Here is an 18,958-nt window from a genome sequence, read left to right on the forward strand (position 1 = left end):
GAACTCTATTCTGCACGCCACAATCTGTCAAGAGCAGCACTCAAGCCCAGTGGCGCGAACTTGTAGTAATTACTCCAGACCTGTAGATGGCAGCCGTCCTTCACGTATGAAACAAAAAAAGAATGCGGAAGCAACTACTAGCTCCTAGCTGTTTGTTTTGTTAGCATAGCGATGATTTTCACGGCGTTAGTTTAGGGAGTTCAAGACACTTCAAGACTACTGTAAAATTATTCTGACATTATTCACTGTCATTTAATTGGAAAGGATGGCTCTTCCCCCGCAGTTAAAGGCAGTCCAGCATCATTTAAGAACAGCCCAAGAACATGATCAAAGGGACCCGGTTGTGTCATACTACTGTGAGTATTTCAGTTACACATTATCGTTCAAACGAATTTCACCTTTCAATGTTCATTATGCGTATTTACTAGTTCCAATGCAGATATTATCCCTTCTACGAAATAGTCGTTATAATTAATAATAATAGTTACGTAACATGAGTAACAACAACAGTAAATAACGAACATATCTGGAACTATTACACCGGGTGTGTCACTCACATACCAGGGCCCGGTTGCACAAAACACCTTAAGTTAAGTATTTCCCTTAAAGTCTGAGTTAAGGGTCCCCTAAGTGAAAGTCAGTTGCACAAACACCCTTAAAATTTCCCCTTAAGTTTTCCTTAAGGGTTTCCCCTTAAATATTTAAGAGTTTCCCTTAAAGTTAAGAAATCCCTTAAAGTTCGTTGCACAAAAGACCTTAACAACCAAGTTAAGGGAAAATATCTGAGGGACCGATATCGTCGCCTTAAGTCAGACATGGCTGAGTTTCTGCACATTCAAGAATGACTTCAAAAGTTTCCTTGGAAACAATAGAATTCTACCGTTGTAAACTCCTCTTTACTGTAGTAAATCCCTTAGGGCTTTCCCTTACCTAAGGGAAGGACTTAAGGCATTCTGTGCAACCCCCTTAAGTAGATCCCTTAGCTAAGGGAAAATGAGCCCTTAAGGGTCACACTTAAGGGAGAAAACTTAAGGTGTTTTGTGCAACCGGGCCCAGGGCCTAAGGAGGCTAGGTGGTGAAACTGAAATCACTCACTAGCCCTAAACTGATCATATATATTTAATTGATGACTAACGTGTCACGGTGACAACAGAAAGAACTAGTGGTAGGCCCTGTGAAAGTTAAGACATGCCACCAGGTAGCTACACCATGTTGTTAGTCGTTGACAGCAAGTGATGGAAAGTAACTTAAACACTACCGAAAACAAATGTGCTGCAAACCTCGTATTTCATGTGTAGATCAAAAACCGGCTCAGTTGTAGCAAAACACAGTTGAAATGGTTAATATGCTACAAAATTAAGGTTTCACAAATGGCTTCTCAGTACATAGAGAGCACTGTAACTGCCCAAAACAACGTTTTAGCTAATTGTTTGGGAAGCTTTAGACTTCTATTAGTAGTTGCTACTATTTTCCTTAGAGACAGTTTCGACCGCACTCATTAGGGTCTACCCAATGATACAGTAAGTACCATGTAAACATCTACAAAGCATAAGCTTACACCTGTGCTTCCCTTTGCTTGCTCAACAGCTGCCCTGCTTCTCCTCACTCCAATGTTAAAGCTCATCTCACCCTTCTGTAGCAAAAAGACAAAATTGAGAAAGACAAAATTTCAATTGATCAAGAAAGACAAAGAACAGTTTGGACTCACTGGCATAGCTTTATGAACACAGAAGGAAATGTATGGTTTGTGTTTGAGGAACACAGCATCATAGAGGGAACATTTTTATTGCCAGAGGTTTTGTTTGTTGTCATGAATTTCAAAAGCTGTCCACCTGAGGGCAGTATTGACCTTCTCTTCCTCTTCAGTGTGTCAGTGCCACCCAAAGTGGAAAGACAGTCATTTGTCAGATAAGCACTTAAACTTTTCTAAACAGTTTCACATAGCAATATAATGTGGGATTCTATATCATCTAGATTCAAGTTAGATGAATAATTTTTTTTCATGACTGTCCAATATATTTTTTTATTTTTCAGGCTATATATAATGGGCATCGATACTGGTTCATAGGCAATTGTTTTTAAGCCATATTGTTTACTACATTGCCAATGTTGTCCCTGTTAAGCTTATATCACAGACCAAACCAATACTTCCTTGGATATATGATTACTGGCATTGATTTTTAGCCTGTTGGGAAAATCTGATTCAATAATAATAATAATCAGCTTGTAATGTGACATTAAATACAGTAGGTGGTTTGTGCTGAGAGGCACAAAAAACAGACAATCTGTTTTGGTCATACTTGTGCACTGAGCGATGGCATGACGAAGAAAATCTCTGGAAAATGTTGATTGACATTGTTCCTCCCACTTCTCTTGAACTGCTCTGCCTTCGAAAGGAGCTGGAGCCACATAATGAAATCCTTGTTGTGAGGAAATCACAGTGCGCGGGCTTGCATTCCTGAATATTCAATTCAGCTGGACTTGAGATGCTGTGAAAGACTGGGGAAAGACATGCCAAGACTCAAAAACTTCATGTTCGTCATGAGTGAATTGTCAAACTTGCGTCATACGCCATAATGCTTGCAGGCATATTCAGTCATAACATTTAGTAGGAGTGCTAAGTAATTTCCATGGCACAGAATGCCAAATGCTCCATCTTTGTTGTTACTGTCTTGAGTTGCAAGAAAAGGAAAGGAATGGATATACAGTAATTTGTCCTCCTTGATCAATAACTTGACACCTGCTGGAAGGAGAGTGATGAAATTAAAAATCAAAATTAATTTGGAATGAGAAAATCATGATCAGTTCAGAATTTATTATTTAGGCTCACTGTTCATTACATTATGTTACACTTAGCTGACGCTTGTACCCAATGCGACTTACTTTATTTTACAGGGTAATGGTTACAGTCCTTGGAGCAGTAAGTTACGGAGTTAACTGCCTTGCTCAAGGGCTCACTTGTTTGTTTTCAAATTTTTTGTCGATTTACTTTGTTGTTAATGCCATTGTTAGAACTGCCGCTGCGGTCAACAAAGTTTTTCAAAGACAACATAAGGATAGATAGTGAGAATATCAGCAAGGCCTATCGTAAAAGAACAATTGCAGGTTTGTGATATATACTAAGTAGATTCTTCTGATCAGAATGCTTACAACACTATGCAGTAATACAATACTGTACCCTAGACTGCAGTAGGGTGTAACTTTTCTGTGGTCACAAATGAGTTCTATGGTTATCACTTTTAAAGATCAAATTCATTCAGCACTCAACAGTATTGAATGGAGGATACAGCACAGATGTCTTGTGGGTATTGGATACTGTCATTTGTTCAAAGTGAATGGGTAAATTCACCTGAAGCACGTAACAAGTGTAATACAAAATTAGCCTTATCCAGATTGTGTTGTGGGGAAATCCACGGTCCTAAAAGACTTGGCGGTGGGATGGTTGTAGGAACATTGTCCAGCCATCTTTACCGACTGTTGTAAAAAGCTGACCTTCACCGGTGCGCTTCCTGGCTGTAATTTTCTATAGCTATTTGAATGTAGCAGGTGATATGGTCGCACTGTTGAATACACAGAGGAGTGCTGTTTTGGCATTCCAACACCGCCTCCCCCCTCTCCTCTCCCCCCAGGCCCTTTCCATGTTCTCATGTTCAGCCTGCTCTCACTGAACCTGTGACATTATGCAAGGCACCTCTCGAGCAGTCTGAAGCCACTGGAGACCATTAAAGGTCCAGAGTGGCATTTTTTTAAAAGCAACACTACTTACCAGTGGTTCTCAACCTTTTTTGAACAAGCTCCTCCCTGATCTCATCATGAGCCTCCCAACGCCTCCTAGACCTCCTCATAAGCATACCAACTCCCCCCTCAAATAGACTAAGCTTAATGCCCCCTAATGGCAACTGAGCAACCCCCTTCTCAGCTGTATCCTTCTCACCCCCTCAGGGGTACAGGAAGTCGGTTGGTGACATGATTCACGTAGATTCAATAGTTTTAGTCTGCTTTTTGTTCTCTAGTGACTAACACAGAACCACTACATAACAAAAAATGATGAACATAAGTAAAAATGAATTACATCATCGACCATTATCACACTTTATGTTTTCTATGCCCCCTTCCTGGAACTGTTTTGGAACTATGCATGGGTTTCCCGTTTGTAAACAATCCCTGGCTGCACACTCCACAGTTTCTGATTGTTGGAAACTGTTGTCATTCAACAAATGTGCTCAAGTGGTTGGCTGCTTAGCATCTTGCCCCTCCTCACAGCGTGAGTGTTTGCAAACAGGAAACCTGTGCATCATTGGTGATCTTGTGTCAAGGACTCCATGAGCCGCCATTGTTGGGTAAAAAACGGGGCACTAAGGTCAATGAGATTAGCCTAACTCTTACTTCCATGGCTATTGTCTTCCCACCCTACCCTGCTCTCTGATTGGCTCCCGTCCTCAGGCTACCGTTTTGGCATGGGTTTCCATGCTGGGCACCTGGATTAAACTACACTGTAGTTGAGACTTTCATTGTTTTGTAATTAGGCTATAAACCACCCACTCTATTTTACTGTTTCGGGAAGTGTTTACATTATGTTTTTGAAGCAAAGTAAAGTTTTATTCGGAATTAAATGGAGTTCATTCGTTAAGTTAATTTGGAATGAAATGTCCCATGTAACGGAGGCCATTAAGTTATTTTGGCTGATTTGAGAGTGAAATGGTATAAAACAAGCTAAACCTGAGGTACCTCATTAGCAGGCCCATAAATAGGTCTAATTATTTGAGTACAATGAGCCATGCATCTAATGAAATGTTCAATTGACAATACCATTTACAAAAATAATCCATAGTTTAACGCCCCTGCGCCATGTGTAATTTTTATTTCTTTATTATTTCTTTTATTTTATTATGAAGGTAGTGACTTTTGGTCTTTTAGCTCTGTTGTATCGTCACTTGTTTTTCAAGCCTGTGTGTGGGATGGGGAGGCTAATGAGAGGACTGGTTAATTTCTCTTGGGTGTCCCAATGTCTTGTTGTGATGAGTGTCATTAGGGGGAAAGCTATTATATATATCATGTTTTTCATTACCTGATGTGGAAACTCCTTGCGTGTTTTATGCTACGTTGACACCATTTGCAGGTTTATCGTCAGGTGGTTTGATCATACAATATTTTTTTGCCCAAATAGTGCCTGTAAACAGAAACAATTCTCGAGAGCAAAATTGAACAATGTGTGATAGTGTAGTTTTCTTGTACTACTATACATGGGTTCTCATTTTTTGTTTCCCCCTGGCTGCGCTACCCTGGCTGCGCACAACTCAACCTCTGATTGTTGGAAACCGCTGTCGGTCAAAACATTTGCTCACGTGGTGGGCTGTCAGTGTCTTGCCCCTCCTTACAACACAGTGTTTATAATCAAAGAAACCCCATGTATTGGGTCCCCTCCCCACTAGTAAACGTAACCCCTAAAGATGAATAAGCAACATTTAGCTTCTTATTGTTTTACTGTCATGTTGGGGCAAATGATCGGTATTATAAAATGCAAATGCACAAGTGCAAATGTGCATACACAAGTTGTATTTTTGTTACAGTATGCAGTAAACTCTTGTGTGTATTTAATCTCATTTTACTGTTCTGCCTCTTCTCTAGGTCGCCTTTACTCCATGCAGACAAGCATGAAGCTGGACAGTAAGAGCCCAGAATGCCGCAAGTTCCTGATTAAATTAATGGATCAGTTGGAGACGGTAAGAAATATTTCTTGGAGTGATGCAATTGCCAATGACGGTTAATGTGTTAATTACCTTTTCAACACAGCAACTTGATATGATGCCAAATGGCAAGAAATTGATTTCATTTGACCGCAGCAGCTTCTCCCAGTGGCACCAGCAGTTGTCTCCTTAACACTAAATGTCCTTGCTGATGGGTTTATTGTACTGTATGTTCAAACCACAGGTGGTAGGAATAGAAAGGCAGAAGTAAGTGACTTGTATAGAAAAGGAAGCTTATTTTGGTTGTTGGGAGTCGTTTTTGAGCCCCAAGAGCATCAAAAGAGACCTAAAAGGGTCAGCTGAGTGTAATGCAATGTAACCTTGGGTGAATTCCAATATGTGCACTCACGTCCTCCCTGACTCACTTGCCTCCTCGTGATGACGTCATCGACAACAGCATTGTATTTCAATATCTTGCAAAACACAGTTCTAATGCCATTTTCTCATTGCCAAACGAGATGGTGAATGAAAAATAGTCCCCCAAAAATGGTTGTGGGTTGGCTGACAGCAGGAAAACTAATTGTTTTTTCCACGGAGGTGGGGCGTTAGCAAAACGCGAGGCCACATGCCGCTTGCCTCTACAGTCTAGAATGCCATTTTGGGCTTTGATGTTATTTGAACCCTTTTGCCATGTGCAATGAGAGAATGGCACGACAAGCTGTACCATTGACATACGAGCATATATAGTAATTGAGCTGAGGTCCCTCTCTGCAGGGGCCATATAGAAGTTCAGCCATAGAGTTAGAAAAAAGACTAGTGGTGGCACTGCCTTGTCATTCACGGCAATCCTGGCGGCCATTATTTGTGGGTAGACCTGAGTAAGGGGCTCACCTCTGTCAAAAATGGCTAAATAATGTGAACATTTCCATCGACACACAATAAAAGGACATCAAAATGTGCTGCCAAATATCTACCTAATGAAGATGAACTGATTTTAGAATGTATTTTATCAACTCATATGATTTAAGTAGATATTTAGCCTAACATTTCAAATCTGGTCCTTGATTAATGTGTCACCTCATATTCACACAGTTGTAGGCCATCTTTTGACAGAGGTCAACGTGTTCTCCAGGTCTACCTACAGAAGATGGAGGCTGTGCTTACTGTTTTTTTTCTGATGCTATTGTGAATTGCCGTGTCACATCTAGTCTTTTTTTCTACCTCTTTGGGTTCAGCCCTTTCTGTTTTTTTTTTTTTTCTTACAAGTAAATGTACTGGTTCGAATGACATGACAGCACTTTCCACCTTTTCCTTTTAAGGCTTTTAAATAAAGATTTTAAAGTGTTTAACTGTGCGCGTTTCTTCCAAATATAGGGCGAATCCTTTAAACAGTGAAAGCCTTTGGTACCCCCTGTACCAGGACCCCAGTTAACCATGTGGACACGTAATGACTATACTGAGCTTTGAATCACATGCACAGTCACACTTAATCAAATGCTTAAACCTAGAAACACTTTGTTTTTAGCAGTTTTTTTATAATAACCCTGATCTTCAGTTGTGGTGTCTGTGTGTAGGGGCAATCTCTTAATAAACTATACATTCATACAGTTATACATTATCACTGACACATGTACACTGTCTGTTTAGCCAAGCCTCTTTAGCCTACTAAGCTGGCGAAATTATTGGTGAAGCTGGTGGAAACTTTTTTACTTTTTACATTTTTGTTCCCTTTTAATGCGTTACGGTAACTGGGTGTACAGAACGTTAGTTACTTTAGTTGCTTGTTCCCCCCCCATACAGTTATACATTATCACTGACACATGTACACTGTCTGTTTAGCCAAGCCTCTTTAGCCTACTAAGCTGGCGAAATTATTGGTGAAGCTGGTGAAAACTTGTTTACTTTTTACATTTTTGTTCCCTTTTAATGCGTTACGGTAACTGGGTGTAACAGAACGCTAGTTACTTTAGTTACTTGTTTTTCCCCCCCCTCCTAAACAAGCTTACCACTGACACTAGGCATAGTGACTCTACCACTTTGAACTGTTGTTCAGTTTTAGATTCATTTAGATTTTGGTACACAAGCTGATTTAAAAAGTGCTGATGATTACACGGTGGCAGTACTTGTGAAGGCAAAGTTTGTTTTTTAAAGATATAAACCTTGAGGCAAATCAAACCGAATTGGCCGGACCCCGAGTCTTAGGTGTTCTGGCTGTTTCTGTGAGGATGAAATGAACAAGCCCTTAGTTATACTCAAGCTTCCTAGTTAAAAACCTGAGTTCAAAGCCAGACTTTATGAGTTTCTGAGAAGGGGGGCAGTAAGTTGGCTCCGACTGCTGTTTCTGTTTATGCACAGGTATTTTATAGACTTTTTGGAGCCAATTAGGAGGACTTTAGGGATTTAGGGAAGCCTTTATATTCAGCTGTGGTGACATTTACTGGCCAAAGTGCTACAACAACAGGAAGGTCTCCTGTTTCCATACAAGGCATATCCGGTAGCAAAAAATATAAATGTTACATAAACAAACTCGTACACAACCAAACTCACCTTAGCTTTCTGTATCCTCTCTAGCCCCTTTTATAGACCATAGGCAAGATACAAACACGTAAGTGTTACACTACCTTTACTGCAGCATATTCTCACAAGGTTTTTTTGGACCTTGCTCTTAAAAAAAAAAAGGTTTGGTCATTTTCAGCTCAATTTTATGATTATACTTGCTGTTTTGGTTTTCCAATCCAAGACACGTTTCTTCTGAGAAAAAGCAATGAGAAACATTCTGCTCCTGTTATTTTCCACATTCAGTGTTTTTTTGGAGACAACTACTGTATTGTGGCATGTTATGGACCTTTTCTGAAAGATGCATTGACATTTCATTAAAGCGTGAACAGGGAGCCCATTCATTCGTCTCCTTAGTCCACCTGTTGAAATGTAATCAGTATTTGCTTTACCGAATTTACAAGGGAAGCTAAGGCTCTTTGTAACTTCTCACATCTTGCAGAGTAGAGGGCCTCTCTTGAATCTCTTTCAGACGAGTTTAGGTTTTGGAGTTTTGGATCTTGTAACTGCAAACCATTTGATGTGCCTGTAATATTCCATCAGTCCAGACTTGATGAGAATCAACCACAGGAGAATGTTGTTGTTTTTTTATCTGCCATTAACCACTTTCCGTATACTCTATATGAAAAATGCACACTTTGCTTTCAATCGTCCCTGAACATGTTTAGAGAACCCTTTGTTCCATCACCTGAGCATTTTAGAGGATTATGTAACTGCATTTTTGGGGTCTGATGTCCAAATGGGTTTAACTGAGCAAAATGTGTGTGGTCACTGGTTACTGATAATAACATATTAACAATATATTTCATTTACAGAGAGTTCATGAGTAGCTAGCGGACAGAATGTCAGGTTTTTTTTTGATGCCATAACAAAATAATCTCGAAGATCATACATGCATATAAACAAAATTGTTTATAAGTTAAGCATTTTACAAACCATCCCTCTGGTCACAGTGTGCTGTACACCATATTGAAATCTGATCTACCGTTGCACCCAAGGGCAGTTTGCACAGCAGGTAAAGGGAGTTCAGTGCACAGCAGGTAAATGGAGTTGCCATGAATGACACCTGGGGAGTGGGGTGTGAGGCCAGTGTCTCTCTCTCTCTCTCTCGCTCTCTCTCTCTCTCTCTCTCTCTCTCTCTCTCTCTCTCTCTCTCTCTCTCTCTCTCTCTCTCTCTTTCTCTTTTTCTTTCTCTTTCTTTCTCTTTCTTTCTCTTTCTTTCTTTCTTTCTCTTTCTTTCTCTTTCTCTCTCTCTCTCTCTCTCTCTCTCTCTCTCTCTCTCTCTCTCTCTCTCTCTCTCTCTCCCCCTCACATGCACACATGTTGGGAGCATTGTGTGGCGACATTGCCTTCCTGAAGGATGCCTCTCTGTGTCACTTACTCACACACACACACCCCTGGGGAGCGTTGGGTGGGGACATTAGCTCCCTGAAGGATGTCTCAGTGGCACCATCACTAGTCGCTAGTGGATTTGAAGCTATGAACCCTCCAGACACATTATGCTTCATTAGCAGCAAGCACACAGTGTCACTGAAGATGGCTCTGTGCAGCCGAAACGTCTGTCATATCAGTCCCTGCAATGTTCAAATAAAAAATAAAAACAAGAAAGAAGAAAACATTGAGTGCGATCCATTTTCTTCAGAGACGCACCAACAAGACGGAAGAGCGGGGTGTGTGGAAGATAATCATATGAAATATATGAAAACCTAAAAAAATGGCTCACACATTTTTTTGGGTGAATCAACACGCATTCAAAAGATTTTTTTCAGAAGACAAAAACAATGTTTTGAGGGGATCTAGACAAGGTGATGGGTGTTGCTGCTTTAAAAAAAAGTGTTGGGCGTCTTCCCTGGGTTTTCAAGTGAAAGACAGCATTTTATTTTTGTGGATTTTCTGATGTCATGTCTATGCACATTAATGCACAATTAACCTCTCATCTGAAGAACGAGAAGTGTGGAGAAATAGCATTTAGCATTAGTAACATTATGCAGACTTTCAGTTGAAAGACTTGATGGGCATTTTTCACTAACTGTTTGTATTTTCTCCATTTTTTTAGATGAAGAAGGATCTGGCTCATCATGAGTCCATAACTCAAGAGATCGTCGGCCAGGCTCACATTGAAAACTATGCCTTAAAAATGTTCCTCTATGCTGATAACGAAGATCGATCTGGACGCTTTCACAAGTAAGAGTCAGTACGATATGCAAGGAGGCAGTGTCATGGCATGCCCTTTCAAAGTTTTGTACCTCTCAGTCCAGAAAACAACCATATGATGTGATAGAGCTTCAAATCAACACCATCATTATTTTTTATTATTATTATTATTAGTAGCCTCTTGTAACCTATTCTACTTGATTGATTTCAGAAATCTTGGGGTATGTTGAACCGTAGACCAAAAATTGTGATATAAACCGAATCATGATTTGAGCCCTAATTACAAGTAGATGTGCCTGAATATAACTACCACTAAATATCTGTGAGCTGATCTAGATATTACCCCAAACATAACGTTCTCTGAACATCATTAAAGCAAGGTTTACCCGTCAATTGAGTGACATTAAATAGACGTCATCGGCCTGTCGTCGCTGCATGTAAAAATTCTCAAACCGATTCTAATTCGACGTACATTTTAAGATCAGACCATTCTTTCAGAACTTATTTAACTACCGGTAATAGACCTTTAAAGTTGATCTGAGTGCTATTGCAAATCTGTTGACACAGATGATGGGACAGCAGTGGTTGTCCTTTAAGACCCAAAATAACTGCCAGAAATGTTTTGTTCAGGCCTTAGAAATAATAATGAACCTTTACTTGCTTTCTTTCTCACAGAAACATGATAAAGTCCTTCTATACAGCCAGTCTTTTGATAGACGTTCTCACAGTATTTGGAGAATTAACGGATGAGGTAAGTCTTTGATGTCCTAAACAATATTGCTTTGGCCTCAAAAAAAAACTCTCAACCTCCATTTCCAAGTAGTTGCAGCATGGAACTGTGTGTTCTGTCGTCGTCTGGCCATTGCGCTTTTGCTGTGGAAGGCCTAGTGTGTTTTCAGTCATTTGTCATTCAGTAATTTTATGCACAGCAGGTGGACAGAAGTGCTTCCATGCTGCTCAGTGTGAATTTGGCCTGAGGAAGTTCTTTGGGAAGTTCTTAGGGAGACCACTGCCCTCTTACAATTGAGGCCCCTTAGTACTGCCCTTACCCGGCTCCTGCACACGGCAGTGAGTGCTAATCATGCATTATGAGTCCCACAACCATTAGTGGACAGTCGAGGAGATGCTTCAACTTGCACTTGTTTTGTTGATTATCTGATATCCAGTATGTCAGATGAGTGAGTACACCCTCATTTCTGTAGACTTTTACTCTTTTTTTTTATATCTGAATAATCGACACTTTGACACAATGAAAAATAGTCAGCTTACAGCTTACTGTAGCAGTGTAAATTAAGTTTTCACCCCAAATAACTCATTAAACTAAGCCATTAAACTAAACCACTGGCAACAAAAGTGGTAAAATTGAAAATCTGCAGAGGGGTGCACTCACTTTTGTTTGTGAGATACCGTACATGCAAAGAGTGTGCATATTTTCTTTGAATGTCATTGAAGAACATGTGAAGGCAGATTAGTCTGTACAATCTCAAGTACTAATACTTAATACGAATCAGAGGTGGGTTTTACCTGTGTCTATTAAATGCCTCTGTATGTTACTGAACAAAGCTGCAATAGGTCTGAGTCACTACACTTTTGGATGACAAATATATGTAGTGAAAGATTTTGAACACCTTTCCCCTTTACTGGCAAAATCAGGTTAAACTACTATGCTTGACTTCAATCAGGCCATTAGATTCTCTAACTTGTGGGACTCTGAGAAGCCTTGGCCAGTCCGGCTCGATCATGAAATTTGCACAGCGTCACAAGGAGCATTTTGTTTTTCCATTGCTGTCCTACAAAACAAAATAAAGACGAATTTTGGGAAAGATTCTTCTGACTGTATTCAAAATCAAATGGTATTACTAATTTGAACTGGTATTCTTGTCAGAACGTTCAGCACAGGAAGTATGCAAGATGGAAGGCAACCTATATCCACAACTGTCTGAAGAATGGCGAGACCCCTCAAGCTGGCCCACTCGGAATGGATGGGGAAGAAGAAGACGGTAAACATCAACATAATCATATTATTAAAATGACCCCTCACAGGGTTCTCATGGTCATTTAACACCTTGGAAAGTCATGGAAATTAAAAATGTCGGTTTCAGGCCTGGGAATTTTGAAAATTTGCTGAAAGTTATCGAAAAGTCGTAGAATTTGAATATAGTTTTTAGTGTAAGTGTAATATTTTGTTATATTTTCTTTAGCCTACTATTGTGATTATTTCCAAACAAATGCACCAACAGGTCCTGCACTGCCATGGCAGTGATTAAAAGCATGTGCTATAACATAGAGTGAGTGGAAAGGGTTAAAATTTCACTGCCCTGAAAGTATACAAAATTGTACAGGCATAGGGCACCGTCAAGCCATGGAAAATTCCAAATTTGGCCATCGTTACCTAGTTATTGTGCACCTTATCCTAAGGTCTCGGACTCAACAAGGTGTGTGTGCATGCGAGCGTGTGTGTGCGTGCATTCGTGTGAGCGCGTGCGTGTGCGCGTGCGTCACAGAACTGAAAAAGACACCATGATATCTCCTCAAAACAAGGGTGCATTTCTCAAAAGAGAAGTTGTTAGCCTGTTAGCAACTTCGGTAGTTGCCAATGGGAAAATGCATTGAAAACAAAAAAAGTAGCTAATGTAGTAAGCAACTTTGGTTTCGAGAAATGCACCCCTGAGTTGTATTGGAACTGAAGGTTGCAGCCACACGTTGGCAAGTTGACACAGCTCTCTCTGGAGGTGTTAGGCTGTGTGAAAACAGCATGCGTTTGCACAAAGATATGTATTCATTGGAGTTTGGCACGGGCGGACCTCAGTGGTCCATGTGTGCCGTGCATTTGGAAACATTACAAGTGCTAAAGGGGGTGGCTTTGGAAATTGTGTTGTTTATGATTCCCCAGAACAAGTTATCAAGAACAGTTATCGAATTCATTTGCACAAAGATTATATTTCATTGAATTTAAGATGACAATGTTGTCCAATTATTTCCCTTACTTTTGGGAGTGGGCAAGGCATTTTATTGATCTTTTGGTGAAAGTATTATTGAGATGCTTCACAGCCCTAATTTCAAACCCACAAAGCCAGTGGTCTCCCCCTTTCTCCTCCATGACTGAGGAACATGGTACCGTCTTGCCGCACTACTCCCTTGTGGCATCAGTTTGGGCTGCACTCTGCACAGGAGAGGTGTAAATGTGTACTGTGAAATGCTCTGTCACAATAACAATGGGACATTCAGTTTTGTCTTACACTGTGGCTGGGTACTGGAAATTATGCATAGAGGCACTGCAACAGGGGCCTGGTCTTGAAAGCCCACCTGGGAAACTCCCATTGTCACATTGACGCAGCACTCCACAGTGCACACTACACACAACACAATTTCATTTATGCCATACCCTTGCAAGGGAGCAGTGTGACGGGATGGTACCATGCTCAGGGTACCTCAGTCATGGAGGAGGAGGGGGGGGGCACAGTTTAGTTACTCCTGCCACCAACCTGGTGGGTTGGGAATCGAACCACCAACCTTCAAGTCACAAGTCTGACGCCCTCACCGTTTACCCGTGACTGCCCAAGACTGCCTTACACAGAGGTGTACAAAGTGGAAGTAGTACCCCGCTCTTTCTGATGTAATTGCAACACAAGTAAATTATCTGACATAGGTTATGCCACTGTACCTAATGAGAAAGGTAAACCGAAAGAGTACTGCTTTTGAGATGTTTCAATATGGCGCCTGGTGCACAGACATTGGGCATTTCTCAATGCAAAGTGTCCTGTCCTTGCTAGGACGAGTAAAGGCTATTTTTCAAGGACCTCTAGTCATTCATAAGTGAAGTACGCTTCAAAATCTACTAAGTGCTTCGCTCTTGATTCGTAGAATTTCCAAGGCTGCACTTGCTGCATCCTTGCTGTGACAATTTAAAATACCCAGAAGCCTTCATGTGTCCACAGTTGTGCTAGGCTTTTTACTTACAGGTGTGAGAGAGCCATGCACGTTTAAGCACAATATGTCTGGTATGCTGTTGTCGAGATGTAGATCGCTTAAAAGAACTCTGCAGAATTTGGTCATTGTTGGTGCTCACTACGTTTGTGTTGCATTTCACAGCTTTTGGCTACGGACAATTTGTGCTCTTTTTTGAATTGTTAACATTCTTGTGTTTGTGAGTGTGTGTGTGTATTTATGCAAGTGCTTGTGTGTGTCGATATGAACATACTACTGTATCTAAATCATGACGTCTATGTACTGTATATGTTTGACCTACAGATGACGAGGGGTTTTCTGGTGCCCAGGGCCAAGACCCTCAGGGTCCTCCGTCTGGCTCATACATGCAGCCGCCCGAGCAGCCGCCCGCGGGCGCAGCGGGACCCAACTTCAACAACATCCAGATATCCCCAGGTGCCCACGCGCCGGCCAACACGCCCGCTGAACTGCCTTCTTCATCAGGTACTACCGCAGGAACAAGAGCAATCAAAGAAGGCTACCACTCCCCCCCGGCCAATGCTGTGTGTGTGCGGGTGTGCGTGTTTGTGTGTGTGAGTATGTGCGTGTTTGCTTGTGTATGTGCGCATGTGTGAGCATGTCTGTGTTTGCCAAAGAGTCTATGTATGACTCTGAGTTTTTGTCTGGCACCCCCTGCAGATGACTGGCACACACTGCAGGCAGACAAACAGGAGGTGGGCCCAGTGTTGCCAAATTGGGCAGTTTTGGATGGCCGTCTGGGGGTAAAAACAGGACAAAATTGCCCATTTGGCATTTTTTTTCTGCAGATTTATACCCATAGACATCAATGCAATTTGTTGAAATTGGGTGGAATTTTTGTGATTTATGAGAANNTTTTGGGCGGGATTTGATCAGACACATCTGGCAACACTGTGTGAGAGACTGCACACACTGGAAATGTACCATTGTCAAAGCAGATGAGACATCCTCAGTGCCCCAACTGGCAGATGAACAGCTTGTTTCTTTTGTGAGATTACACCACCAATCCCTAAATAGAGTAAAAGGGAGATGGAGGCTGCACTACATGTTCAATACTGCACAGGACTTTGACGTTTGTTGTGCACTTTGATGATCACACTACACTGAAATGCATCCGTAAATAGTGTATGCTCTGAATAGTGAGCCTAGTCAAGTGGTCATTTTCTTCATGACTAAAAGGTTGGCTGGTAGTCTTGATGTAGAACACAAATTACTGACGCTTCCCCAGTCATTGCTTCAGGTATTTTGAAAGCTGGAGATTTTACGAGGAAACAAGTTCTGTAATTCCAACAACCTTCTCATCTGTGACTCTTATGAACTATTGTGTCTCAGTACTCCGGTTCCACAAACACAGGGAACAGAAGGTGAGAGAGCCAACAGTATTACACAATGTTTCTATTTTTTTGCCTTTCAGACAACATCAAGCCAATGCCGGTTCCCAGAAGCATGCCAGCCATCGATCCGTCTTTGCTGAACTCAAATCAAGACGGTATAGCCTGAGTAACCAAACTCTGAAAAAGTTTATAGTGTAGTCGTTAAAATTTGTTCAAAACCAATGCCTTAAAAGTTTTTTTGTAGTACTTCTGATTTCACCTTCTGATACTTGATCAGAAAATTTAGCTTCCCAATTTTCTTCATAATTTGGAAATTTCAGAATACTTTTCGTTGTATACGTCTGATTTCGTTTGATGAACAATTTCCAGTTTCCTGTGTCTTGTTACGGTTGTTACAACCAACTTCTGGGCACCGACGTGAGCGGCAGCAAGTCCTAGTAGCTCCCTGTCTTTGTTATGTTCTTCCCTTCTGATGTTTTTCTCAACATTTTGAAACTTCTCATTTGTACTTGGCATGTTTGAAGCGTCTTAATGTCTCTTCAAGGGTATATGTATGTATGTGTGCAATGGGTCAAATCTGTCTTGCAATGTGCTTCATCTGCCTTGCAGTGTGCATTCTGTGTAGGTGGCTTGACACCTTTTAAGGGTAACACTTTGCTTTACTGTACAGTAATTACTGTGTACTTTCTGCGTAACAACAGGGTAACAGAGAGAAATTACATGCTATCTAACAGGTAAAAATGGGGTAATTACAAAGTAAATGCCATTCTCTCTGTTACCCTATTGTAACCCAATGAATGGCATTTACTTTGTAATGACCGCCTTTTTACCCGTTAGATAACATGTAACTTCTCTCTGTTACCCTGTTGTTACCCAGAAAGTACCCACTACCCAGTAATTGCGTATGGTAACCGTGCCGTAAAGTAAAGCGTTACCCATTTAAGTTCCAGTGTGTACTATTACTACTTTATTTCCAAAATGTGTGCAGCCCATTCAAAAATTTGATGATCTTGATGTACAGTATATTGGTGTGGTCTGATCAGAGCCAAGGATTAGCTTTAAAAAATGTCAAGGATGTATATGACTAACCATTTGAAATGGCAGATTTATGTGGAAAAGGCCAGCCTGTTGATATATGATTACATCATATAGTCATGAAGAAATACATTTCAGTCCATAGTTCTAAACTTGGAAATTGGTGATAAATATTTATTCAAAAGACAAAACTTGTGAATGGCCAGCATTAATGTTGGAAATAAATGACTAAAAAATTCCGCACACTGTTTAATTTCCATTTGGGATCAATAAAGTAAATCTACTGTACTCTGCTCTACATTTAACAGGTGACGTGCGGCTCACCCCGGAGGACTTCACCCAGGCCCAGAAGTACTGCAAGTACGCCGGCAGCGCTCTGCAATACGAGGATGTGGGCACCGCCATTCAAAACTTGCAGAAGGCCCTCAAGTTGCTCACCGCCGGCAAAGAATGAAGGCATTGTTTCCCGACTTATCACTCATCTCGCTGAAAGGAACCCCCACTACAGAACCATGGTCCAGGCCACAGCTGTTTCAGGCAAGAGAGAGAGAGATAGAGAGGGAGAGGGACTACTCCGGGAGCAGAAAATTACAAATACACAATGGCCACTGTGTCTCTCTACATTTAACCTATTTAATGTCTTTTATGGTAGTTCTCTGCTATGCCATAGCGTGAAACGGGGAAGATGTGGATGTATTGATTGTACTTTTAACGGCTTGGTGTGGATATGGTGTGATCTAAAAGGCAAGGAAGGATTTTCACTGATCTTTTTTTTTTTTAAACGTTCTATTGTTCTCATCTTTTTATGTATGGAAGATAGTATATGATACCCAATAAATCACATGGTAGGAACTCTGTACCATATTGCACTATTGTTTACTTGGCTTTGTTCTGACCTAAATAAAAGCCTAAAACTTGTCCTCACCTCCATAATGTGCTCTTCAATTGTGAGAATTTGCCTTTTGTAGACCTCATAGGTGAACCAAAGTATTGGAGAGTTGAGATATGAGCTCAACAGCCAATCAGATCCATTTTCATTGCTTAAACTACATTGCTGATTGGCTGTTTGACTTGCAGTGATCCAGTATCAGTTTTTGGTCACACAAAAGGAAATGGCTAAATGACTAACTTGTATAATGTACTGGGTCACCACTATGCATTTAAATAAAGATGTACAATGAATAGTGGGCCTAGGCCTAAATGGCAAAACATCTTAAAAGCCTATCCATCTGAAATATGTAGTTGTAGTGTTTTTTGTTTTTTTAAATGTGAACATTTTATAGCCTACATGTATTTCTTTCACTGTTAATGACACTATACTTTCCCTTTGTTTTCCTGACACTTCTCTTTGCCAATTGCCAATGTTTTCCTTTTTCACACCATCTCTCCATCCTTAGTCATGAGAGCATCTACACTTGCAAGGTGACATTTTCATCGTACTTCCAAAAGGTTGTAAGCAAGCACTTCCAAATTATAAGCAAGTGCGCTTATTTTTTGCAGCTTGGAAGACTTTTCGTTCCTTGCCTTAGGAATGTCATCAGTTTCTGATGTTGAAACTTTGCATATCTCTGGACATCCTCAGGGAGACTGGGAAGGAGAACCTGTAGACCACTCCCCTCACCTGAGAAAGGAGTCGCATGTCAAGCTGTCAATGGAAGTGGCTCAATGGTGAGGGTTCTGAAGGATGGTCACTGGTCAGTAGCAGACAATTAATGTTTGCACAAATATAGACATAATGGTTGTAGGCCTAATGGTTTCCTTCTCTCCCATCGCATCTTCAACCACATATTCTCTTTATCCAAAATGTGCACATCTGTGCCTGTCTCTGTGTTTTGTCTCCACATGCATTGACAGTGTTAGGCCTACAATGAGCAAACAAGGGGGTTCACTGCTCTGGATAACATGATCTTGATTAATCTTCTCAGACGTGCTCATAAAAAACTCATAAAACGGGAGGCATTTGATGCAGCGGATGCAAAAGCATTTTTTCTGTTCATGGTGAATGATTTCTTTTGTCCGGGTAGCCTGACGCGTGTGGGCAGGTTCATTACCACAACACCTGCGCCAACAGCCTGGACAATCTGTCCAAGCCATCTACACATTTGCCTGAATCTTTTCCTTCTGTCATTGCCATGACTGTAAATCCTATGCAAATGTCATATCAAATGCCTGCCTTCCTGTTTGCCAATCGCTTCTGTGTTCAAAATCACAGGTTGTCGAAACGTT

General features: G+C 40.9%; 1 protein-coding gene across 2 annotated transcripts; it reads left to right on the top strand.

Annotated features, from left to right (window-relative positions):
* The first annotated feature begins 125 nt into the window (after positions 1 to 125).
* vta1 (vesicle (multivesicular body) trafficking 1) lies at positions 126 to 17,650 on the top strand. 2 transcript variants are annotated; one of them, XM_063222900.1, is made up of 8 exons: positions 127 to 356; positions 5,629 to 5,723; positions 10,300 to 10,427; positions 11,073 to 11,148; positions 12,283 to 12,397; positions 14,649 to 14,828; positions 15,778 to 15,852; positions 17,041 to 17,650. In XM_063222900.1, the coding sequence occupies exons 1-8, from the start codon at positions 266 to 268 to the stop codon at positions 17,184 to 17,186; spliced, it is 906 nt and encodes a 301-aa protein (XP_063078970.1). In that variant the 5' UTR covers positions 127 to 265; the 3' UTR covers positions 17,187 to 17,650. The 2 variants fall into 2 exon arrangements, with proteins under 2 accessions (XP_063078971.1, XP_063078970.1); XM_063222901.1 differs by lacking the exon at positions 15,778 to 15,852 and having other exon boundaries at positions 126 to 356.
* The last annotated feature ends 1,308 nt before the right edge of the window (positions 17,651 to 18,958 follow it).

Source organism: Engraulis encrasicolus, chromosome 18 (genome assembly GCF_034702125.1).
Source record: "Engraulis encrasicolus isolate BLACKSEA-1 chromosome 18, IST_EnEncr_1.0, whole genome shotgun sequence".
NCBI classification, from domain to species: domain Eukaryota; kingdom Metazoa; phylum Chordata; class Actinopteri; order Clupeiformes; family Engraulidae; genus Engraulis; species Engraulis encrasicolus.